Source organism: Lycorma delicatula, chromosome 13, assembly GCF_047948215.1.
Source record: "Lycorma delicatula isolate Av1 chromosome 13, ASM4794821v1, whole genome shotgun sequence".
NCBI classification, from domain to species: Eukaryota; Metazoa; Arthropoda; class Insecta; order Hemiptera; family Fulgoridae; genus Lycorma; species Lycorma delicatula.
Window position 1 is genome coordinate 34,995,655 of NC_134467.1, and position 27,281 is coordinate 35,022,935.

At 32.5% G+C, this 27,281-nt stretch overlaps 1 protein-coding gene across 2 annotated transcripts; it reads left to right on the forward strand.

Moving 5' to 3' along the window:
- The first annotated feature begins 8,236 nt into the window (after positions 1-8,236).
- LOC142334146 (uncharacterized) lies at positions 8,237-26,377 on the forward strand. 2 transcript variants are annotated; one of them, XM_075381910.1, is made up of 6 exons: positions 8,237-8,394; positions 10,381-10,650; positions 13,596-13,729; positions 16,239-16,538; positions 21,715-22,363; positions 25,913-26,377. In XM_075381910.1, exons 2-6 carry the CDS (start codon positions 10,390-10,392, stop codon positions 26,315-26,317), a joined length of 1,749 nt encoding a protein of 582 aa, XP_075238025.1. In that variant the 5' UTR covers positions 8,237-8,394; positions 10,381-10,389; the 3' UTR covers positions 26,318-26,377. The 2 variants fall into 2 exon arrangements, with proteins under 2 accessions (XP_075238025.1, XP_075238026.1); XM_075381911.1 differs by having other exon boundaries at positions 8,342-8,458.
- Positions 26,378-27,281: the final 904 nt, after the last annotated feature.

A 27,281-nucleotide genomic window follows, 5' to 3' on the forward strand; every position in this document is an offset into this window, starting at 1 on the left:
TCTGAAAATGTTTGGTCAAAATTGGTCTAGTAGTTCTGGAGAAATAATGTGACTTACAGGCTAATACAAAACACACACACACAAGTACATAGAAAAATTAATATCCGAAAAATTACCATCCGGTTTTTTAGGCGCCTTAGGAGTCAAAATGACAAGATCAAGTGAAAATCCTATATACTATTGAACCAGTGAAATTAATTATCCGTTCTAGAGCTGTAGCTCTGCTATAGCGCTATCTAGACAGCATAGTAAAAAAAATCCTATACATGAATGAAAAAAAAAAAAAAAACAGCTTTTAAAAGGAATTAAAAGTTTACATATAATAACATACCGAAATACACTGTTATGCTGTTCAAATTTGTCAGTAGATGGCAAAAGATATCTCCGCCTACGGTAAACTTTAGCCTGACTAGTTAATTTATGTTAAAACTAACTAACCAAAATAATAGTTCCTAGGACAACGGTTTTAGTAGTTTTCGAGAAATCTGTAGTGAATAAAAAAATAAGAATGAAAAACATACTATTTCATATACGGCGTAAAAATCCTGTGTTAAATGGATAATAAACACATAACGTTTTAAATAAAGATAATAAAAAACATAAGTCAGTAAATGAAATATATAAATTCCCGAATTATAATATATACGTAAGAATTTAAATTTAATTTATATAATGATTAATTTAACGATTGTTAAAAACAAAACATACCAAACTTTTGAGAAAATTGTAAAGATTTCTAGGAAACTAGTTTTAAGAACTAGTTTTTTTTTCAATTTTTCTAGCCAGATTACACCCAAAACCCCTGAAATTTACCCCTGGTTTTGAGAGCCATGATATAATATCTGGTATAATATTACTGTAGATGGAAAAATTAAGGGCGTTTATAGGGCCAAATGTTTCATTATCAAACACTCGGTAACAAAAATTTCCAAGCCTGTTTTTGATTTATCTTCTTTTATTTAATTTTTTATTTTCTTCTAATTTTTTATTAAAATTTTTCTTTAAATTTTTATTAAATTAAAAATTATAAATTTAATATAAATTTTATAAATTATAAATTATCTGATTTGTATTGTTTTATCCTCCTCTATGAATCATGAGACCTTGCCGTTGGTGAGGGGGCTTGAGTGCTCAGGGATACAGAGTAGCTGGACCGAAGGTGCAACCATATCGGAGAGGTATCTGTTGAGAGCCAGACTAAGGAATGATTCCTGAAAGAGAGCAGCAGCTCTTTCAGTAGTTGTTAGGGGCGTGAGTCACAATGACTTAAACGGCCGTATCAACATCACTCAGTCCTCTGAGTACTGCGCAGCTGAAAGCAATGGAAAACTACAGCTGCTTTTTTCCAAGAAAATGTGGCTCTCTGCATTTTCACATATCAATAATGGAGGCGCCTTCCTTGGTAAAATATTCCGGAGGTAAAATAGTCCCCCGTTCGGATCTCCGGGTGGGGCCTACTAAGGAAGGGGTCACCAGAAAATTAAAAAATAACATTCTACGAGTCGGAGCGTGGAATGTTAGAAGCTTAAAAAAGCTTGGTAGGCTAGAAAATTTAAAAAGGGAAATGGATAGGGTGAATGTGGATATAGTAGGAATTAGTGAGGTTCGGTGGGAAGAGGAAGGCGACTTTTGGTCAGGTGATTTTAGAGTAATTAACTCAGCGTCAAATAATGGGCAGGCAGGAGTAGGTTTCGTGATGAACAAGAAGATAGGGAGGAGAGTGGAGTATTTCAAAACGCATAGCGATAGAATCATTGTAATAAGGATAAAATCAAAACCTAAACCGACAACGATTGTTAACGTTTATATGCCTACAAGCGCCCATGATGATGATGAGGTAGAGTGTGTATACGAAGACATTGATGAAGCAATTAAACACGTAAAAGGAGATGAAAATTTAATAATAGTTGGAGATTGGAATGCAAGCATTGGAAAAGGCAAGGAAGGAAATATAGTGGGTGAATACGGGCTGGGCAAAAGGAATGAAAGAGGGGACCGACTTATAGAGTTTTGCACGAAGTATAATTTAGTAATTGCCAACACCCAATTTAAAAATCATAATAGAAGAATATACACTTGGAAAAAGCCAGGCGATACTGCAAGGTATCAGATAGATTATATCATGGTTAAGCAAAGATTTAAAAATCAACTCGTTGACTGCAAAACTTACCCTGGAGCAGACATTGATAGCGACCATAATTTGGTGATAATGAAATGTAGATTGGGGTTTAAAAACCTGAAGAAAAGTTGTCAGATGAATCGGTGGAATTTAGAGAAGCTTGAGGAAGAGGAGGTAAAGAAGATTTTCGAGGAGGACATCGCAAGAGGTCTGAGTAAAAAAGATAAGGTAGAAAATGTAGAAGAAGAATGGGAGAATGTTAAAAAGGAAATTCTTAAATCAGCAGAAGCAAACTTAGGCGGAATAAAGAGAACTGGTAGAAAACCTTGGGTTTCAGACGATATATTGCAGCTGATGGATGAACGTAGAAAATATAAGAATGCTAATGATGAAGAAAGTAAAAGGAACTATCGGCAATTAAGAAATGCTATAAATAGGAAGTGCAAACTGGCGAAAGAAGAGTGGATTAAAGAAAAGTGTTCAGAAGTGGAAAGAGAAATGAACATTGGTAAAATAGACGGAGCATACAGGAAAGTTAAGGAAAATTTTGGGGTACATAAATTAAAATCTAATAATGTGTTAAACAAAGATGGTACACCAATATATAATACGAAAGGTAAAGTCGATAGATGGGTGGAATATATTGAAGAGTTATACGGTGGAAATGAATTAGAAAATGGTGTTATAGAGGAAGAAGAGGAAGTTGAGGAGGATGAAATGGGAGAAACAATACTGAGATCTGAATTTAAGAGAGCATTAAAAGATTTAAATGGCAGAAAGGCTCCTGGAATAGACGGAATACCTGTAGAATTACTGCGCAGTGCAGGTGAGGAAGCGATTGATAGATTATACAAACTGGTGTGTAATATTTATGAAAAAGGGGAATTTCCGTCAGACTTCAAAAAAAGTGTTATAGTTATGATACCAAAGAAAGCAGGGGCAGAAAAATGTGAAGAATATAGAACAATTAGTTTAACTAGTCATGCATCAAAAATCTTAACTAGAATTTTATACAGAAGAATTGAGAGGAGAGTGGAAGAAGTGTTAGGAGAAGACCAATTTGGTTTCAGGAAAAGTATAGGGACAAGGGAAGCAATTTTAGGCCTCAGATTAATAGTAGAAGAAAGATTAAAGAAAAACAAACCAACATACTTGGCGTTTATACATCTAGAAAAGGTTTTCGATAACATAGATTGGAATAAAATGTTCAGCATTTTAAAAAAATTAGGGTTCAAATACAGAGATAGAAGAACAATTGCTAACATGTACAGGAACCAAACAGCAACAATAACAATTGAAGAACATAAGAAAGAAGCCCTAATAAGAAAGGGAGTCCGACAAGGATGTTCCCTATCTCCGTTACTTTTTAATCTTTACATGGAACTAGCAGTTAATGATGTTAAAGAACAATTTAGATTCGGAGTAACAGTACAAGGTGAAAAGATAAAGATGCTACGATTTGCTGATGATATAGTAATTCTAGCCGAGAGTAAAAAGGATTTAGAAGAAACAATGAACGGCATAGATGAAGTCCTACGCAAGAACTATCGCATGAAAATAAACAAGAACAAAACAAAAGTAATGAAATGTAGTAGAAATAACAAAGATGGACCACTGAATGTGAAAATAGGAGGAGAAAAGATTATGGAGGTAGAAGAATTTTGTTATTTGGGAAGTAAAATTACTAAAGATGGACGAAGCAGGAGCGATATAAAATGCCGAATAGCACAAGCTAAACGAGCCTTCAGTAAGAAATATAAGTTGTTTACATCAAAAATGAATTTAAATGTCAGGAAAAGATTTTTGAAATTGTATGTTTGGAGTGTCGCTTTATATGGAAGTGAAACTTGGACGATCGGAGTATCTGAGAAGAAAAGATTAGAAGCTTTTGAAATGTGGTGCTATAGGAGAATGTTAAAAATCAGACGGGTGGATAAAGTGACAAATGAAGAGGTATTGCGGCAAATAGATGAAGAAAGAAGCATTTGGAAAAATATAGTTAAAAGAAGAGACAGACTTATAGGCCACATACTAAGGCATCCTGGAATAGTCGCTTTAATATTGGAAGGACAGGTAGAAGGGAAAAATTGTGTAGGCAGGCCACGCTTGGAGTATGTAAAACAAATTGTTAGGGATGTAGGATGTAGAGGGTATACTGAAATGAAACGACTAGCACTAGATAGGGAATCTTGGAGAGCTGCATCAAACCAGTCAAATGACTGAAGACAAAAAAAAAAAAATTGTTTTATACATACTTTTAATTTTCATCTAATTTTTTATTCTTTAAAGTTTTATTAAATTCATAATTAAAGTAAAGAACGTTTTCATTTATTTTTCACAGTTTATAATAACAGCTGAATGATTAATTTTGTACTTGGAACAAAAATATAACACGTAATTCAAATTTAGTTTTTACATCAAATATTTGTATTCTTTTTTTACGTCAGTATAATACAGTTTTAACTACGCGGCTAGAATTATTACCATAATGAGGGTCTTCACGAAATAAATTTGCAATATCGTGTAAGTAGTTCAACCATCATAAGCCTACTCATCAACAACTGACCAAATCAGAAGCGAGTATTCTTTTTATCTATCAGCAGTTTTTTTTACATTCATTTTAATCTAACTTTACTAAATAACGATTATGAAATTATCATAATAACATTAACAGAATCGTTTGCAAAAAAGCTTCAAAATCCTTCACACTTTTAGATATTGATAATTTTTCGTATTTTTCCTTTATTATTGTTATTTTTAGTAAAATTTTGTTCACAATCACAGGTTAATAATTATTAATAAATCAATATAGATAAATTTAAAAAAAAATTGTTATCAAAAAAGGAACTTAAGTCCTGTTCAAATCCGTGTGGTATTCCCTTTAAGACTGAAATATTTCATTAATTAAAATTTCGATTGGTTGTAACTCTGAAACCAATTAAAAAGTGTACCACATAAAATACATCGTTGATAATCATTGAATGAGGGCTTATTACTACAGTTAAGAAAAAGTCTGAAATCAAAATGTTTTAGGGTTTTTTTGAATACTTTTGGTTCAATCTATTGCATTTAAAATGAGAGGTGCACAGTTAGATGTTACAACAGTCCTAAATTCAAAATTTCAACAAACTACCACTAATCGTTATCGAGTTATCTTAGATGCATAAATATGAACGTACGTACAGACGTCACGCCGAACCTAGCCAAAATGGTTTCAGAGATGGTCAAAATGGATATTTCGTTTGAAATCTGAAAACCGAAATTTTTCGCGATTACAATATTTCTTATACTTCTTACAAGAAAGTAAAAATAGTTACATCACAGAACCTGACGTTTCATTAAAAACAAAAAGAAAAAATTAAATTATTCATAGAGACAGTATACATTTAATCTGTGCATCGAGATCATAAAATCAAGTTAGGCCTTTTAAATCACAACACTTTTGATGTTATAGGTTCAGTACTATGAAATTACGATTTCCCAAAGAAATTATTTTTTTTCCACTTCAACCCTTACGTCAGGGATATATGTAAATATTAGGGTTTCCAATTACGTTAAACATTCATAATTTCTATAAACTTATGACAAAAACTTTTAACGTTAAGTGTTTTATTAAAAAAAACTAGCTTTTGACGTTTACACACCCCCTTAATTGCTAACATTTAATATAAGCTTCAATTTAAGTAATCGAGTTCCTTTTAAATATTCCGTTTTCGTCGCACAAGTTCAGTAATTAAAATTTTTTTTCCGATCTCCGTGGCGGAGTTGTAGCGAATCGGGTATTCACCCAGAGATCCTGGGTTCGAATACAAGACCGGCGTGGGGATCATTTGACATACTACAAACTTCCATCGGGATCATATCCATAGTAAAAGTTGATGAAGGTGAAACAAAAAAAAATATATATATATTTATATATATATATACGTATATTTTTTATTATTATTAATAATAATATCAAACAAATGAATATGAAAAAACATTTACATCATGATTACGGTTAATCAATTTATCATTAACCTTTCTTGCATCTGTATTGAAACCTTTTACATCATCACGTTAGTTAACATTAGATTTACATCACGTTAGTTGCCGATGCAGGCGCTGCATCGGCAACAAACAAAACGTCACACGAACATACACAAGTCTACACGAAGTCAACTTCCTGTTATCAATATGGCTAGCATTTAACCTTGTATTGCTGTTTAAAACTAACTACTAAATTATACCTATAATCTCTCCTGAAGCCTATTTTGAGGAATAAAAACACCAAAATGTTCAGAAAAATATTCTAAACGCACATATATTTATTTTGTAAAATATTCCTGTAAAATACGAAATATTATCACAAATATGAGTATACGAACGCTTCGAGAGTCCAGGGAGCAAAGTACTCTGGATGGAAAGTCGAGCGATCGAAGCAAGTCCTTACCGTCTATTTCTTTTTTAAATAATTGTAAAAAAATAACTCAATTTATTCATTTTAGTCGATTAAAATCGATATAAATAAAAAAGAACAATAACCCATTCTCTTTAATAGCAAATATATTCTGTCATGTTTATCATAGAATTTACACATATAAAACTAGCATCTCAATCACGGAATCGCCAACCCTATATGATCAATTTTCTTTTCCGACGGGGAAATTTTTTTTTTCAATTATAAATTTTGTCATGTGATCGGAGCCAGGTGAACCCTGCAGCATTGTAAATACAGTAATAGTGGCCGTGGTTCTGTTGATCAAGCTGCCACGTTGTTGACCATTGCACTCAATAAACCGTGGTTAATCAGAAAAAATCCTAAAATGATTTTTAAATATTTATCTTAAACAGATTTGAAAGACAAAATATATATGAATATCTCATTTAGTATATTAGAAAATGGATAAAATTTGCAATCATATTCCAAAAATTTTAACATTTATTAAACCCTTTTTAAGAGATCTTATTTCTGGAAATCTAGAAACTGAGTTTTAGGAATTGACATGAAGATTATACCCACCAGAAATCAAAATGATAAGCCACATTTGTTACAAACTAAAAAAAAATATTAAATTTAATTTTTTTTTACATTTTAATTCTTGACATTCAGAATTTCAAAAGAGAAAAGTATATATACATACGGGTCCCTGTATCTGTAACTAACATAAATTCTGATTGTGGCGGCGTTGCATGTTATGAACTACCTATTTACAAGATGAAATTTATAATAAAAAAATGTTAATCACGTTTTAAGCTTTCGAAAATCCAATCACAAAGGAGAATAAACCACAGTGGACAATTTATTAGCAGCAGGGGAAGATGGTATCGCAAGAAATTATATACATTGCGATCTACGGCTTAAATTCGGCCTTCAGGCATTTTTAAGAAATGAAAAACCATTTCTTTTTCGTCACACTGATAATCGGTTCGATTTCTTTGTATACTGTTCCGTTAGTGGGAATTTTCTAGATCCCATTTTTCTGATAATATTTGCTTAAATAAATTCCAACTCTTCTGTATTATACTTTAATTAGTTGATCGGTTTTAGCTACAATTTAATTTGAAAAAAGTTTATTTGGTGTACAGTGGCTCTGACATAATGACTGTTTTGTATCGGCGAATTTTGGAGTTACTGAAAGGTATTTTTTATTGTAGTTCTGCCTGGTTAAATCTTGTACGTTTTTAATTTTGGAAAATCTGGTTTGCCAAGGAAGTCATTCTTTTAATTTATAGTTGATGATTTCCTCCAAATATTTTTATCTGATTAAATATTCTAATTAAATTATTATAATAATAAAAATTTATTAAATATCTCTGCTTTTTAAATTCAAGCTATTTCCTTTTGCTATTTTTAAATAAAATTATAAAAATACATTTGAAAAAAAATTGTGAAAAATTTTTAATTCTATTCTAATCCAAAAATCTAATAAAAATACCATTAATATTTATTCATATAATCATTTTATAAACACATGTAATAATATACGCAGTTTAGATGAAAAACAAAAACAATAAGTTAGAAAATGATGCAACATTACTGCAAGTTACAATTTCTTTATTCAAGTGTAACTGATGTTATACAGTTTTTACTTTTGCACGTAATATTTTACACAACAATAAAATAGAAAATGATGCAACATTACTGCAAGTTACAATTTCTTTATTCAAGTGTAACTGATGGTATACAGTGTTTGTACAATTGCAAGTAATAAATGGCATTTTACTTCATTAAATATTTTGATATTCTAGTTACTGTTGGAAATATAAGCGTCTAGGTTACACTGTTAATCAACGTAAGTAAATTTATGTACTAATTTGGCTGTGCAATACAATTATTGGGAGTAGTTTTGATTGTAGGTATGTTTACATGCTCACCTATAATATGTTGATGTGTATATATATATATATATATATATATATAATATATATACATCAATGTATATATATGTATACAGAAACCGTTTACTACGTAAAGGTGATTTGACTTTACTAGAAAATTTCATCGAACGGGCCTTTGTCAATGTGACGTTGGGCCACATAAATTCGCATAATAAGTTTATATCTCGATTTATATAAAAAGAATTAATATAATTTTTCATATATATATAAGTACATATATATATATATATATATAAACAAATGTATATATCTCGTGTGTCGTGACTGATTCATAAATTAATTGATGAAAACTTGGAATCACAGTTTACAAATTATTGTTGGCGCAGTTCTTATGGATTAAGTGCTTACTAAGAAAGGATTTTTTGAAATTCAGTGTTTAAAGTGTTAAAATAGAAACAATGAAAATTCTATATACATTTAAAATTCTCTGACAAAATTCGCCCGAAAATAATTAGTGTTATAGTGTGATTACATATTTAAAACGCTTACACTATTGTCGTTTTTATATAACAAGAAAACGATGAGGCTTTTATTTATTAAAAATTAAAATATATATAAAACAAAAATAAGGGTAGATTATATATATATTTATTAATGTAGTAGCGGTAAAGTGAAAAAATTAACTGCAGTCAGCACCATATGAGTTGTCTTCTAACTGCCGCTGTGCAACAGCTCGTCCAATCACGTACCGAATCTTCCAAGCTGGTTGGAAGATTAAGACCGAAAGGTTTTTTCTTCGTCCTGCTTTTCCCTCGGCCGTTCTGTGATTTATTCAGTCTCAGAAATCGTGTTTTTGTTTTTGTAAATAAAAAAAACGAAAGAGCAGCCGGTAAAAGGCTGTTCGAACAACGTAATTGCCTGTCTAAACACTCTTTCTTCGCATCCCGAGACCGAGTACTCGAAACGCCACGTCGTGCATTGTGTGCTCTGGAACACATCTAATATAATGAATTGTTTAATTTAATAAACATAACTTATTGCTGGTAGATTTTAATGTATATAATAGGCATATAGATAAACATGGTTTTTTTCATTACTATTGATTGTAATGAATCAAACGTTACAAATGTATAATATTAAAAGTTAATGCCGGCAGTAGGTTTGGTATGGCAGGTCGGCCAGCCCGTTCTGGATATTCTTATTTTAATTTATTTGTTTCCCTCTGACTATTGAAGCGGGGGTATCCAGGTCCAGCTCTGCCTTTCCACGGACATACAGGCGGCTGTCTTTCACCCTCACCATGTTTTTCACCCGGGTTTCAGTCCCCCATTTTCTGTAATCCTTTTCATTCAACCTTAGGATTTCTTCAAACAAATTCTCCATTTTTATCCATACCCTTAAACCCTTTAACATAACGGGACAGCGGTTTCAGGTGTCATCCCATAGAAATTACAATTTAACTTGGGTGAGATTAAAAGGTTAAATATTAACAATTTTATATTTCTCAGTAACAAATTTAGGTTTAGATTTTCCTATTCACTGTTGAATGGGATGAAGTTTCGAAGAACGATTACAAATTTTCCACGCGTGTGAATATAATAAACGAGACATTTACTCTATTTCGGCTAGATAATTTTCTTTAGTTGAATGCATTAAACATTTTTCGTAATTTCTATTTTTTAAGGGGTTTGTATTGCTAGTGACTACACAATTATAGAATTATCATTGTAACCGTATCTACTATTGTTAATTTACGTACGCAACTGACTGTACCTGCATCCGGTTACTTGCCTGAATTCATAACATCAAAAATAATTGTCCAGGAAGGGCAAAATAAGTAACAAAGAACGGGAAAAGCTGCAACGGGATGTTAGTTTAATAAATAAACGTGAACTTTATACCTGTTTAATAATTTAATATTTATTCAATTTTTTTTTTAGATAAACGAAATGAATCCAATTTACTCGTACAAATATTTATGGTTAATAGAATTTTTAATATTTATCAGTTTATGCAATGATATTTACGCAGAAGTAAAACTAAGTAAATTTAAAATATCAACGGCAAATGAAAAAGTAAATAATGAAAATATATTTCAAAGAACGTGTGAAAAATTTGGTTTTTCTCAAAATAAAATAGGTTTATATAAAAGATGTATTGAAATGGTATGGAGTCTTGAACCAAAGCTTAATCCTTCTGATATGGAAGAGGTATGATTTTTAAATAAACTGATTGTTATTTGTATTAAGATATTACCAAATCAATAATTTCCAAATTTTATTTAAAAGTTTATACGAAAAGTTTTAGCAGATTTATGTGGCTGAGTAAGTAGCACTCGGTTTTTTGTGCGGAAATTCCGGACTCGAATCCCGATCAATACCGGCATCTTTTTATACGCTATCTATTACCACCGCGCTAATGCTATACCTGTTGAAGGCGGGCCTTTCAAAACAAAAAAATAACTTTTAATCTTAATGGAAAATTTTTCTGTATTTAATTAAATAAAAAAATACTGAAAAAAAATTTCAATTTTTTTAAATCTTTGAAAATTGAAAAAAATAAAATAAAATTGAATAAAACTATTCGATAATAAAGAAAATTATATAAATATAATATATTTCCTATATTTTGACATTAATGTCAAAATAAAAATAAAAAATTAGAATTCATTTCGCACAATAGTACAGCTAATTTAATTATATGTAGCACAAAATACTTATTACACCTCTTTAATGTATAGACCAAAGTAAAATGAATAAGCCAAAAAAAATCATTCAAGCCATAACATTTGCAACAATTTCCTTTTGAAAAGCACTCATTTTTGTGCCAAAAAACATCCTACCCAATCGTACGGTAATAAGAATTTATTCCTGAGCGCCTACTCAAAAGAGCTAAATCTCCACTTTTGTACATAATGATAAATTTTGACTTCAAATTACAATATTAAGTAGTATTAGTTAATTACAAACATATAGACGTCAACCAATTATGTTGGTTTAATGGTTGGATTTCAATTAACCATAGATCTCAGGAATAGCCCGTCAACTTTTCTTTCTTTTTCTTTTAGCCGCCGGAACCTCTGTAAGGTATTATTTGAGAGGATGAATGAGCAACGTATATATTAATGTAAATAAAAAGTGGTTTTGTAAATCTCAGGTCGACCATACAGGAGGTTTCTGAATAATTAAAACCCAACCCCCAAAGAATACCGGTATACACGATATAGTATTCACATCCGTATAAACGTAACAGCCTTTAATAGCATTTGAACTTTTGATCCCTCGAGTTTGAAATCAGATGTTTTGCGATGAAGAATTCACCACCAGATCACCCGGTTAGTTTGAAATGGTAAATCTGAGATTGTATGAGATTAAACTTCATTTAGATTCATTCATATGTTCCACATTCATCCTCTTAAGTAATTCCTTACGGTGGTTCCAGGAGGCTAATCAGAAAAAGAAAGAAAAAGATATATCGACATGAAAATATACATTAACAATCTTCGAACATAATTGTTCTAGTATATTAGAACAGGAGTATTTAGTGTTGCATTTCTTTTCGTATATATTTCATATATATATTTATTTTCATCAAAGTAATCAAAGATAATACATCGCGACAACTTGTAGACAACAACGCAGAGTACACATTACTAGCATGGCCTTAAACGTCACAGGTTTTCCAAACTTAGGAGAAAACTTTCCCAGTGATCATTAAATTAGAGACACCCAACTAGTTTTATAAAAATGTTTCATTGTGTTCATTCTACGAAATCTCCATAGAAAATAAAACCTCAAATTCTTTCTGGCTTTGGAAGTAAATAAATACCATCAAAGTACACAAGCACGTCACAGATATTAGTTGTACGCAGGACTTCCTTATCAGCTTGTTTAGAGAGAAAAATGTAGATAATGTTTTCCTTGTAATAATAATAATAATCAAAAGGAACTTAACGTTTTACAAAAAATTTCCCCAGTTTTAACAGAATTGTATTTTAATAAATACAATTGCTTAGTTCAATAATTAAATAAGACAAGTTTTTGTAGAAAGATCATTCTTTATTAAACAACAATAATCTAAATCCCCGTCTACATTTAAACGCTTCTCCGAACTTTGTGCATGATTTTTTATTTCACTAGTAAAGGATTATTTTCAATTTTTATATTTTTGCCTTAGGTGTATTGGTTGTTCTTGAACAACTCACCCCGCCAATTCGACGCTTCATAAAACTAACCAATTGAAAAGACCATACAAAAAAATTCTGATCCTATGAAATCGGAACAGTAAAATGAATGTACCAACCCTCGAGATCTACTTTTTGTATCGTTTCCTGTGTCTTTTGACAGACAACAACGCAGAATATACATTACTAGCATGTCCTTAAACGACACAGATTTGCCAAACATAGGAGAAACCTTTCTGAGCGGTCTTTACATTATCCAACTGGTTTTATAAAAATGTTTGATTGTGTTGATTCTACGAACTCTCCATGGAAAATAAACCACAAATTCCTTCTGGCTTTTGAAGTAAATAAATAGTTTGCTATCAAAGTAGACAAGCAGGTCACATATATTAGTTATACGCAGGACTTGTTTAGAGAGAAAAATATAGCTAATGTTTTCGTTGTAATGATCATAATCAAACGGAATTTAACGTATTACAAAAACAATAATTTTCCAAAACAAAAATTTTTTTAAACAAAAAATTTTCCCTAGTTTTAGCAGAATAGTATTTTTATAAAAGCTTAGTTCAATAATTAAATAGACAGATATAATTAAATAGAAGGATTCACTGGTAAAGAATTTTTTCCCTTTTTATATTTTTCCACTAGGTTGGTGTTTCCTAACAACTCACCAATTCGACGCTTCATAAAAACTAATGCCCAAATTAAGGAGTAAAATTGGTGGTTTCTTATGTTATATCATTATTTCTAGCAGTAGAAAATATCCTAAAGGTTTCTGTGTTTCTTCGTGGTACAGACCTGCATTATAGGCTGACACGTAGGTTTTTAATTTTTTCCGGATGTTTCCATTTCTTACACTTGACTCCGGTTGTAAATAACAGACCCAAGTTACATTAAAGTTTGCAAAAATTAAAAAAAATTTATTACATGTTAAGTTAAGCATTAATATAAATATTTTTTTATTATTTTCAGGTAGCAAATAACGTAAAATCATGGAAAATTAGTCTTGTAGATGCAAGAGAATTATTGAATATTTTAATTGAATATAAATGGGGAGTAACTGAATACGGTTTATTTCTTCAACATTTGGATAAATATCCTGATAGGTATATAATCTCATATTGTAATAAATATCACACACAAATTTTTTTCTACATAAAAAAACGTGACATGAATAACAGTTATCTATAATTTCAATTAATAGTTAGTATTTTATAAGTTGTATTAATTAATAATTTAACAGATAATATTAAAAATTTTTTATTTTGTGGGGAAGAGGTGGAACAGCATTTACGCACAGAGTTCCTGCTCCCACTGGTAATCTTATCCAACCAACATCAGCAGGTTACCGAATCAAACCACTCCACTTTCTATCAGGACTCGACCCAGAACCGTTTTACTCGTTACTTCAGAATCACTGCTTCTATTCTAGTCCATTCTAGTAAGGCCTATCTAATTTTTACCAGACTCAGGACTATCCCAGTCTCCCGTCTGAAAATTCTTCTGACGAATCTGGCTACACTCTCCTAGGAGGAATAATTTCTTTTAAGCATTGCTCAATGGGGTTGCCATTCCACTTGATGCATAGTCAAGCTCGGCAAATCGATACTAGCCGGAAAAATCTAATAGCATCATTACTATTTCTAACAGTAGCTGCATGTCTACTACACGATGTCTCAATTCTTCTTGTGTGGCAGTACGAGCGGAATAAACGAACGACTTTATCCAACATCAAAGTTAAAAGGCGGCTAAAGTGAGATCCAGGTAGCCAGAATAGTAATCCTTTTCACGAATCCATTGCTTACTAAATATGTTATTTAAATGATTTATTACATCACGACACTAATGAGAAGGTTCCCCAACATTGAGAAATCACATCTGCATTCTATCTGCAAGTGGATATCTTCCCAAATTTTCATAATATTTGTTAGAAAAAATCGACTTACGCTTTGCTTTGAGCCTAGGCGGTAAGAAAAAAGGGCATATGAGATTATTACTAAGATCATACCATACGTTTAACGAAAATGTGTGTTGGAAATGACATGTAGCCGTTTATAGAGGTTTCCTTCTGTTCAATTGTGAGCGTTTCGATAATTTACAATGCCATTTTTTGACAACACGATTAATCAGAAATTAAAATATTACTAAGGAAATTGGGATGATGTTCACATTTTCTAATTAAACATCGACAGAATTTTATTTGTTTATCAAAATCAGGTTGTAATAACTCTCTTCCACTGTTTTGTAGAATAGGTAAAATTGTTGTCCCGTAACTTTCCCCACTAAATTAATTGAGAAAAATGAAAATGATGTGAGAATCATCTTTTACGTGTATGGGAGATCATTGTAGCCTATTCAAAACTGATTCATCACCGTTGAAATTTCTCACAATATATTCATCACCAACATTGAATCCTTGTGGTTTAAACGCTCATAACTCTCATCTGTTTCTTGAACTCGCCTCTCAAAACCATTATATGTTTTACAAACCGGTACTCTTCGATCTGGATAATTTTACCGTTGTTCGTGCACAGAAGGCAATACATTTTTATTTATTTTACCATAAATCATCTACATATCCATCAACTCTCCAAATGAAAAAAACATTTTTGGGTTCACACTAACCGAACAGTAACATCACAAACACCGCTCAAATGAATATTCAATCTTAGACTCTATACTTACTTGTTGATCAACTGTTATTGCCAGCATATGAAAACATAAATTTTTTAGATGTTTAAAGGATGTCTTTGAAATTTATTTTTATAATCTATAGAATTTTATTTTTAAAATCGTATCACATTAACAATCCAGTTTGTTTTTGTGTTTAGTTGCTAATTAAAGTTGAAAGTCTCAAACATGAAATTAATTTTAATAAACATTATGAACATCAATTTTCTCAAAAGTAAATTAAGTACCAAGGTAAGTAGAAATTTTTTACTGTTAAATTAATAAAGGTACTCTATACAAAACCTAAAAAATGTATTTTCCAAAAAAAGTTTTGTGTTTTACCCGGTTTTCCTGAAAACCAAAGTAAGATAGACGGGTCCAACCACTTCTATTCAATTTTATTGATCAATAACCGTATAGATGTATTAAATCGACTGCTCGATTTGTGTCCTAAGAATTTAAGTCATGCTTCATTTCACAAAGGTAGCAGACAGCAGTGCTAAGTGTTCGATTAACCATAACTCTCTAAACAACCGTTTTCTGACGACTGTTTATATGAATTTATTTTTTTAGCTACAGAATCATCTCCTAAGAGATTGGCGCGAAATTTTGGAATCACGTTGTATATAAACAGAGCGTAATTAAAATGAACAAAAAGCTCTCCCATTTTTGTTGGAAAATGGAATAAGATTTTGCATTTCAAAATTAGCATTTAATTCAAAATACCATAATTAAATTAAATAAAATAAAAAATGTAATTTTAATTCAATTATATGAATTTAATTTCCTATAATAATTTAATGTATAAATACACTGAATTTATAATTGTGGTGCTTTTTATTTTTTATATATTTACAAAGAAATTTTAGAATTTTCAAATCTTTCCTTTAACATAAAATTATAAAAAATACTTTTAGCTATAAAAAGATTTTTTCTTGCAAACAGAATGAATTGTGTAAAAAAAGTAATGGAAGCAATGCCTTGGGAACAATGGAAACTATTTTGTGATGTAAAATTTTCTAAAAGATTTGAAACATATGAAATAATGCCATTAATTGTAACACCAAAAGAATATTTAGAAGAATTATCTCATTATATGAAATATATGCATGATTTGGTTAATGATTGGTTACGACCGAATGATTTACAAAGTACACGAAGAAAAAATCCTACAGAAGTAGAACAATTTGGATGCCCATATCCTTTTGTCGCAGCAGTTATAGATTTTAAAAATAAAAAAGAAGGGTAAGTTATTATACATTTTTATTTAGTTTTACAAACATCCCAACAACCGTAGGGGAAGTCGTCCACCTTGTGGCGATTCATAGTTCTGATGGTCTTTAACAGAAGTCGTATTAAATACGATCAGCTGATTACACGTCACAGTAATAAGCCAGACCTCGGTTGGGATGCCACCGATGTGAATGTATCGTTGAACATTTATTTCGGTGATTTTTTAACTCAGCTTTACCCTTCGCTTCAGTCCTTATACTGACATCTTGAATGTCGTACATCGTTGCACTCTAAACTAGCAAACCGAATTCGCGGAAGCACGAGCTATGCACTTATTTCTACATTTTACAGAGCCAGTTTGTAAATATCGTTTGCATTGAGAAAATCAAAAAGGTCAGTGATTAGTTCAACGCTGTAGAACCTGGTGTTTGACGGGATGCTTCGTCTACAGTATCTGGTCAGGGCGATTCCGATCGCCTTTGCAAACAATTTGTGTTGTTGAATTCAGCGAAGGTAAGGGACGCCGTGGTTGCTATTGCCAACGAAGCCATTCGTCATGCGCATGACTGGTTGCAGTATAGAGGGCTAAAATTCTGCCCAAACACGACATTATTTCTATATCCGGCAGGTTGGGACTATAACGTTGTTTGTACTGAGGATTGCATCTTGACGGTTCGGTCGAGGAAGAAATAGTTGAACGCACACCTAGTCTTGTGGCAGGTGTTAGTTTCTTACAAGCTGTGATTGTAGTACCTGGCAACACAGCTGGTGTACTGTCAATTGTCCAGCGATAGAGCAACCCGGGGGAGGTTGTTTGGAAGACTTGGTCGGATTGGCCAAGGACCTGTGACTCCTTTGTGCCAAGGAGTTCAATCGGTAGGTCGCCGCCGCGGCCCCGGTCTTCCGATAAGGAAGTCACGGAAGCCCCTGAGGTAGTGGAGCGCCCGATCGAAGCGGTACTGCACAAAAATTTGCGGGACACGTCTGTCTCGAGCGGTACGGAAAAGGCGAAAGCTGGATCTGTGCAGCGAAGACATGGTACAGGAAGGGGCGCCAAGTCCCCCGGGTGGCCACGAGCGAGGCCATGAGGCTCCTTGAACGGTGCAGACAAATTATCAAGCAGTCATAACCCCCATATTAAGTATAAAGGCTGTGTAATCATCCAAGTAAGAGTTCATAAGTACCTAGGTGTTTTGTTTGATGATAAGTTGCTTTTAAGTATAACCACATTAACCAAGTTGCGGCGGATGATGTCGCTGTGATGCACAAGCGTAGAAGGATTGCTCGGAAGGATTACGGGCTGTCGGGCCGCCAAATGTACTTAGAGTACTGAGGCTTCTTCGAGAATATGATCGCATACGCGGCGCCAGTTTGGGAATAGAAATAGGTTGGAAAGAAATAGAGAACAAATTCAAAATTTAAGGAGTGCCCAGCGCAGAGCCATGATAGTATGCATTGGTGTTTTTAAAACAACTTCCTACGAGGCTACTTCCGTATTGGGAAAAGCTCTCCTAATCGATTTAGTGGTGAAAGTTCGAGCAGCCATGTGGAAGTTGCGAAGAGATCGGGAGGCCATGGCATTTGGGATGCGGTTTCGAGCCGTGCTAGAACTGGAGCGGAACGGTGATCACAAAGTACCGGAACTAAATTTTGTTCAGGTGCCCATCTCCTGTCTGCGGAAGAGGCTATGTAGCCTCGCCATGGAAATATGAAAGCTTGAATGGCACACCACGGCTAAGGGAAGATCCTTGTTTAGGTTTATACAGAATTTTGGGAAATGGCATGCCTCGAGTTCGTTCTTAAGGGCGGCGGGAGCCCTAGGGGTCACCATCCACGTGAATTTGAAACAATATCTGTTTCGGTTTCGCCTAGCGGCTTATGAGTTTTATGTCTGCGGGGAGGTCCAGTCAAACATCACGTTCGACTGCCCCGCTCTTGCGGGGGCCAGAGATCGAGCCAGCCTGGAACATAGAGGTCAGGGAGAAACATGGCCGCTCATAAACAGCGAGTCAGTGTGTTGAGAGCCGCATTGTCAGACCGTGTGGGAGTTCCTCGATGAGGTTGCGATGCCAAACCGTCATCGGTAGTTTTAAGGGTTAGTATAATGTAAAACGGATTCCTATGGTGCTGCTGTGGAAAGGCTTTCTTGTGCTAATGGCTGGCCACCAGCAAGATAAGCTCCAAGCGCTGTTAATGGTGGATAGGTCCTAGCTAGCATGCAGCGACCGAAGCATGGCAATATTTATTGACATAGACCCCGCTATTCCTTCCTTTTGTGGGAGTTCTGTCCTCTATTATTTAGGACGCCGCAATGTTCCTGTAGCCCTAGTTATTTAGGATGCGGTTTCAAGCCGAGGCACTTCCGGAGCGGAACGGTGATCTCAATGCACCGGTTCTAAATTTCAAACAGTTGCTCATCCCCCGCCTACAAAGGAGGATTTACAGCCTCGCAATGAATGCATGGCATCAATCATGGCAAGCCACAACAAAGGAAGATCCATGAATAAGTTTATAAAGGATTTCAGGGATGGTATGTCTCTTCATCATATTTAAGGATACGGGATCTCGAGTGCTCTCCGACATGTAAATTTAAGCTAATATTTGTTTCAGTTCCGCCTGGCAGCTGATGAGCTGTGCGTCTGCGGGGAGGTCTTTTCGAACGAACACATGATATTTGACACCCACTCTCTTGATGGTGCCAGAACTGAGACTGAGAACTGAGGGGAGGTTCTGGAACTTAGAAATCAAATTGAAAATTGGCCACTCATAAGCGGTGAGTCATGAGACTAACTGCTCACTCATCAGCGGTCGTGAAACCGTGTGGGAGTTCCTTGATGCTGTTGCTTTGTTCAATCGACATCAGTAGTTTTCCTAAGGGAAAAGATTCCTACCGCGCTGTTGTAGCAAACTAACCGAGAGATAATACTCGCTATCAGCCAGGTTAAGGCTCCAAGCGCTTTATTGGTGGACAGGTAATTGCTGGCATTCCGCGGCCTTGGCGTTGCAATGAATTGCTGTGTTTGATGAGATAAATTTTATTATCGATATTCATAATGTTTTAGTAGTTGACGGGGTTCGCCTACCATTTTAGTAAAATAAGACAAGTGGGGGTCAAGCATGTCGTGTTTGCCGGTCGGACCTCTGATAGGGAGCAGTTGCAATGTGAATTGATTACTGTACTACTTACGATGGAGATTATCGTAGACTGTATGTTGCGATTGAGGTACAATTTCGTGCTATATCTGATCTTAGGATCGGATAGGGATGCTATGGCAACGAGAGGATGAGGGACAGCTGCCTGCTGAACTTTTATTCGTTTGTGCAGGCAGAGATGTGTAGTTGTGATGAGGCACGAAGACTCTCTAGTCCTTGTAAAAAAGACCGTAGTCCCGGCGGGAATGTGTTTTTGGGTGTTCTAGTTAGAGGCAAACAAATGATAAAGACCAAGTCCTGACTCCTAGGGTGGGGGAACAGGAACAACATAGTCGAGCGTGGTAATCCTACTCTGGGAGTTAAATCCAGCCGGATTATTAAGTAAAAGGACACGCTGTGGAATCCAGTTCGGGAGAGAGGGGAAAAAAGATCATTCACGAAATTTAGGACATGTTCTACTGGAAAAGGTAAAGAAAAATGATCATACAAAAGTAGATTTGGAAACTTTTTCTTTCTTCACCTGGAATATTAATTCTCCTGGTTACTGAGCCATTCTTAAAATAAACCCAGACTAATTTAATTCTTGGAAAGAGGTAAATTAAGGGATAAGTTTAACGTTTTATATGCAATTTTGCCTGAAAAATTAAATAAAATACATCCAAAATTTTTTTTTAGTATTTTTAGTATTTTTAGTATTTTTAGTATTTTATAGTATTTAGTAGTATAGTATTTAGTATTTTTATTTTTAATATTTAAAAAATTTTTAGTATTTTTCAAGAAAACTTGGTGAATGAAATAAGATTGGGGTTGACAAACACACTAACAAAATGTTCCTTCGAACTTCGCCAATAAGACACCGCAGAACTGCGGGAAACTACGAAGTCAACGAACTATATTTACAGTTCTAAACATGACCTAACCTAAAAGTGAATGAAAATGGAGAAAAAATAATAAAAAAGGGGCACGAAAATATTATATTTTAGTTAATCTAGATTTTTAATAAAGAATACATTGAAAAATCCCTCCATCATCTAATTCTACAAGCTGCCTAATTATAACAGCCACATGGTGTACATAATCACAAAACAATTTAAAAAAACTTTTAAGCAGGATTTATCAACGTAAATCTAGTATATTTAGTACAGCAATGATTTTAATAGAAAATCAAAAACAACTTTCATTTCTATAGATCAAATTATTTTCTTAAAATGTAAGGATTACAAAACATAAAACTTTAGTTAGTCGTTTACGAATATCGTAAAGGACAATGTATCAACGCGGATAAACAATATGTTTATCCGCGTTGATAAAATGTTTAGAACCAGAAATCTATGAGTACGTGAAGAATCGATCAGATTATTAAAATAAAAATGCAAAGAAAGATAGGTAATCATTAAGAAAATATTTATTATATAAACTTTAACTCATATGATTCTGATAGATTACGTAATAAATAAACTTAATATTAAGAACAACTGATACATGTTTTTTTGATTTTCTGAAAATACGTTTTATTATAATATAAAACTTATTACCGCAAAACAGATATCTTTAATGAGATTTTTGAGTGATTTTCCTGATATTAAATTGTAGTTTAACACCAGAAAACATTCTAATGTAAATTCATCTCTTAAACAATTCATTTCTTAAACCTAGACAAAATCGAAAAAAATGTTTTCTAGATTTATTCTTTATACGCTAAAAATCAGCAATGTTAAACCGACTCACAATGAAATTGTAGTGGTTTGAAAATTTGACTCTAAAACAGAAGGTACAGTGCATATTTTGGTTGGAAAAATTTCAATCAATTACGCATATTCAACGGCGATACGAACCGAATGGAATATCGATCCTCCTACATCCAAGATTATTTGTCTTCTTTATCTTTCTCAAACTGGTAATCATCCAAAACTATCAGCTAGTGATGAAATTGCTGGTCGTGTAAGCGATGCACTGCCTGTACTGGTAAGTCAATTACAATCTGTATGTTGATTTTTAAAGAGATATTGTATAATATATAAATATGTTTTTTTAGTAAATATTCCAGATCCGATATCGACGACCTTTACCGAGCATTATGTTTCATACCTTATTATAAAAAATGGGATTTAAATTTATTTAGAAAATTGTGTAATGAAGTTGTAAATAGTGATGATATTAAGGTTAACGAGTTAAAAATTATATTAGAGATTGGTGCTAAAGTTGTAGAAGCAATATACCATTTTGATGATTCAGAAAAATTAGAAATAACACACTATATTATGTATCTAAATTCATGTGAAGATATTCGTTGTAAGAAAGGTTTATCCGAATTTCTAGTAAATATTTTTGAAAATACGTGTCTGGATGGTAAAACTTTATTAGATATAGATCATCATTGTCTAATTGACAAAGAATGTAACGAAATTGATCTAATGGAATTGTTAAGTATAATTAGTTCTGATATTGTAAATATATCAAAAAATCAAAGAGACTGTTATAAAAATTTGGTTTTTAATTTATACAAGTTGTATAATTCTGATAAAAATAAGGAAATATTAAATATTACGGCGTTAATAAAAAAAAACAATTGGAATATTTGTGATTATGCTAATCACTTAGAAGATGTTAATAGATTAAAAATGAAGTTAAAAGACTATCAAGATTTCATTAAAGCAAATCCAAACGAAACTCAATTAAATAAGGTAATACAAATATTTATATATTTTAATAAAATAAAAATATAAATTTTTATGCTAAGTAACAAATAATTATTATTTCGATCATGGAGTAGACAAGACATTAGAAGTTCTAAAGACTGAATATGAAATTAAACAAATGAGGAATTAAAAATTAAAAACTAAAATATTATTGCAAGAATTTCCTGGCTATGCCGGGAAAGTAATACAGTACCATAATCTCGCAAATTAATTTCAACTCGCACATTAAGGAATTGAAAAAAGGACTTTATTGAAAAAATATTTTAAGAAATTAATTTTAAAAGGAAGTTGTTTAAACTAAATTAAGACAGTTACTTTTAAACGGATTTGAATATAAGATCGTATATAACAGTGTTCTTTGATGGTTGGCTTTCAATTAACAACGCATCTCAGGAATAGTCGACCTGAGACTGTACAAGACTACACTTCATCTATATTCATCCTCAATCATATTCTGAAGTAATACCTTTTGGTAGGTCCGAACGCTAAGAAGCAAAAGAAACGAGATCAGTAAACGGAATCGTTAGTTTGGTTACCAACATAACCTTCCAAGTTCTGTCTTTAACCTCCGGAACCTGTGTAAGCTATTAATTCATAGGATGATACTTATCAATGTAAATGAAGTGTATTCTTGCAGAGTCTCTGGTCTACAATTCCTGCGATGTGTTAGCAACTGAAATCCAACCACCAAATAACACCGTTATCCAAGATCTAGTATTCAAATCCGTATTAACGTAACTGCCTTTACTAGGATATAATTCGTACAAACTCTTGACTTCGAAATCAATGATTTGAGATGACGAGTTCATCACTACACCTATCGTGTTTGGTTATCTAAAAATATATTTTTCTTAATTTTTTAGCCTAATTACTTCACTAGGTATTACTACAGAATATGAGATAAACGGAAATTTTCGTAGCGTGCGAAAATGCAAAGCCTGATTTGGATTCGAACTCGGGACCTCCGGATGAAAAGCCGAAAATTATTGCAGGAATTTCCTGGCTATGCCGGGAAAGTAATACAGTACCCTAATCTTGGAAATTAATTTCAATTCACACATTAAGGATCTGACGTTTAATTGAAAAAATTGTTTAAGAAATTAATTTTAAAAGAAATTGATTAAAATAAATTATACTGTTACTTTTATACGGATTTGAATAGTTGATCATATATAACAGTGTTCTTTGGTGATTGGCTTTCAAATAACAACACATCTCATGAATAGTCGAACTGAGACTGTACAAGACTACACTTCATCTATATTCATCCTCAATCATATTCTGAAGTAATATCTTATGGAAGGTCCGAACGCTAAGAAGCAAAAGCAACGAGATCAGTAAACGGAATCGTTAGTTTGGTTAACAACATAACCTTTGCAGTTCTTTCTTTAACCTCCGGAACCAGTGTAAACTATTAATTCATAGAATGATAATGATGAATGTAAATGAAGTGCAGTCTTGAGATGTGTGAACAACTGAAATCCAACCACCAAATAACACCGTTATCCACGATCTAGTATACAAATCCGTATTAACGTAACTGCCTTTACTAGGATATAAATTGTAGAACTCTCGACTTCGAAATGAACGATTTGCGATGATGAGTTCACCACTACACCTATCGGGTTTGGTTATCAAAATATTTTTTTTTTCTTAATTACTTCACTAAGTATTACTTCAGAAGATGAGATGAACGTAAATTTTCGTAGCGTGTGAAAATGCGAACCCGGGACCTCCGGATGAAAATCCGAGACGCTTCCACTTGCGCCACTGAGGCCGGCGTATCAGTGTTTGACATATATGAAGTTATTTCTAAATCAAACAACCTCATCAATAGAAGCTAAATTAGAAAAAAAGAAAATTTCTTAAAAAACCTTTCTGGATTTTAGGCGCATGATTATAATTTAAAAAATAGCTGATATTTCTTGATAGCTATATATATGAAATACAAATTTTGAAAAATATTTTAACGAATGGTTATTTGAAAAAAATCGGTGGTGATTAATGTTGTTAAAAAAAAAAATTGGATCATTTATATATAAATCACTCTCCAAAAAAAGTTGGCGAGGGTTTTTTTTTATATACGTGCTCAAATTTTTATTTTAAATACTATTGGCGAAGAGAATACAAAATGGTGCACCGGATTCCTGCGCGCAAATTACGAACGATTCCTTCCTTTGAACGATTTAGCGGTGTTAAAAAAAAAAATCAAGAAACAACTAAAAATTGTTAGGATTTTGAAGCTTTTCGGTGTTAAGGTTTTGTTGTTAGTACGCTAAATTCATGAACATTATTTAATAACAGTGGGAAAAACATTTTAAAAAATTATCTGAAATGAAACATGAACCATGTAACTCATTTGGGGCTGACCCTAAGCTCGCCTTTTTCCAATAAGTAACAAATTTTCTTTGTTTAAGTATGTTCCAAAATACATCTGATAAAAATGGAAAATTATTTCTCGATATCTTGCAATCTCTAAACAAATTTTACTCATAAAAAAGGATAGTATATGGGTTTATTATTTGCCGATTGTGCTCACATTTTTACTTTAGCTGTTATTGGCGAATAGCAGACCAATGATGATGCGCCAGGCGGCTGCACACGGCTAATCCATACCGCTAGAAACAGTTCGTAATTAATTAATTTAGAGATTATTTAATTTAATTTCTAAGCGTAAATTTTTTATTTGTATTGTATTTACATATTACTAATATTTATTTAAGTTTATCAATAAGAGAAAAAGATTATTATTTAATATTTAATAATACAAAAAACTTAGGTATTTATCGGGGAAAATGTTTTTTATGTGACGCGCAACCGTCCGGTGCATTACGTGGTCCGCTCTACTCCAATATAAGCAGCTGGACTGGCAGCTAACAAACCTCACACGAACACACAATTATAAACGAAGAAGACAGTGCCGGCATACACAAGCCAATTTCCTGTTATCAATATGGTCAGGCTTATAGGTAATATTACTCTTAAATTCTCCATCTATTTCCTGCTTAAATCTAAAAGTACAGTCTTGTACAGTCTCAGATCGACCGTTCGAGAGTTGTATGGTTCATTGAAACCCAGCCATCAAAGATTACCGGTATCCACAATAGATTATTCAAATACTATATCGTGGATACCGATGTTCATAGATTGCTGCGTTTCAATCAATCACACATCTTACGAACGGTCGATCAGTGACAGTTAAAGACTCTACTTCATTTACACTCATACATATCATCCTCATTCATCCTCTAAAGTAAGAACGTTGAGAAAAATATTTTTTACATTACTGTAATCTTTACATTTCTGTAAAATGATTAGTATTCTCATAAACGCGTTCGTATCCTCAGACAGTTTAGCCGTGTAGATGGTAGGGGATAGCGAAGCGAACCCTGACCGGCTAGTGTTAATAAATATTATCATGTCCGCTCTAGAGAAAGAAATATTTGGGCAAGTTTTAAGAGCAGCTGGTAAATTAATAATCGATTAACAAATAGTAATAATAATTTTAATAACACTTTTCATTTTTTTTTACAGTTGACTGAAATATTGGTTTACATTTCAAAACTTGAAATTGAAAATATATGGACTAAACTGCGGAAAATGAAAGTAGAAAGTAATTATAAATTTGTTGAGATATTACAATGGAAGGATTCTGAGATCGCTACACAATCATTAAAATATTTTTTCAGTCTAGATAAACCAATGGATTGTTATATTGATATTTTGAAAGGGATAATATTGTATAATATAAGAATTGGTGGAAACTTAAGCAAAGATCAGCAGGATGAGATTTATAAGATGTTATGCCCGATTAAAGATGATGAAAAAGTAAAACGCATTGTACAGTTCATAAATTCAGATCAATTTCTTAAAAAAACTCCGGTTGAATATATATCTGCATTAAAAATTAATTATGGTCGTATAAATTGGTTTTCTTGATTGTACTTTTATATAAATCTACGAATGTTTATTGAAATAAAAATAATTACAATAATAAAATGTCATTATTGATCCACTTTCATTTATATTAAGAAAAAGAAAACGCAATCCAAGTTGAGAGATTTAAAAATAATTTTATAAGCAAGCATATATCAATGTTCCAGTAACATTTTCTTTCAAAATATTTACAAAAATTTTATGTTTGTAAAGAGAAAATCCGTGGTAACTAGTTTTTATTATCGTTTACCACCTACACTGTATTATGTTCATATTTATAATTTATTACATAGTAATCACAGGATCTCTTGCAATTAATAAATGTATTTTTTAACGTGTTAAAATAAAACAGGAATGACTGGGATGCGAAACGCTACCACTCCACCACTAAAATAGATATATCTTAAGTAATTAAATAAATATCTTCCTTTCAGAAATAATAAAGTTCAACAGTTAAAAAAAAAAGTATTTATTAAATATTTTATTTATATTTATATTTAATGAACATCAGTCGTTAATAAAATGCAATTATAATTTGTGATACGAAAATAAATAATCATTAAAGATAAAAATAAACCCGTATAATTAATGTACTTATATATAATGTAATTCTAAAAAAAAATTTTTAGGACTTTCTCATCATACGGCGTTTTTCTGATGGTAACGCAAAAATATTTATAATTTTATTTAAATATAATATATTTTGTACGGTTGTATATTAATGATATTTTAACGCTCGTTATTGTGACGGAGGTACTATTGACGCAGTATACCCACTTAGCCACTTAGTTTAGAGCATTTTTTGGGGTAGTGATCGCTTTTGAAATTTTTTTTTTTAAACGTTAGAAAATGTGCCTAAGAAAAATAAGATCTTATTCGGCGAAATCTCGAGTTTCGAGATCACAACGACTTGGTTCTCTAGCCTTTCACCTTATTCACTTTGACCTTTTAGGTTGAGACTTTAATG

Coding starts and splice junctions, on each gene's coding strand:
- LOC142334146 (XM_075381910.1), top strand. CDS start 10,390: ATGAATCCAATTTACTCGTACAAATATTTATGGTTAATAGAATTTTTA. Junction 16,539..21,714: donor TTTAAAAATAAAAAAGAAGG/GTAAGTTATTAT, acceptor ATGTTTTTTTAG/TAAATATTCCAGATCCGATA. Junction 22,364..25,912: donor ACGAAACTCAATTAAATAAG/GTAATACAAATA, acceptor TTTTTTTTACAG/TTGACTGAAATATTGGTTTA.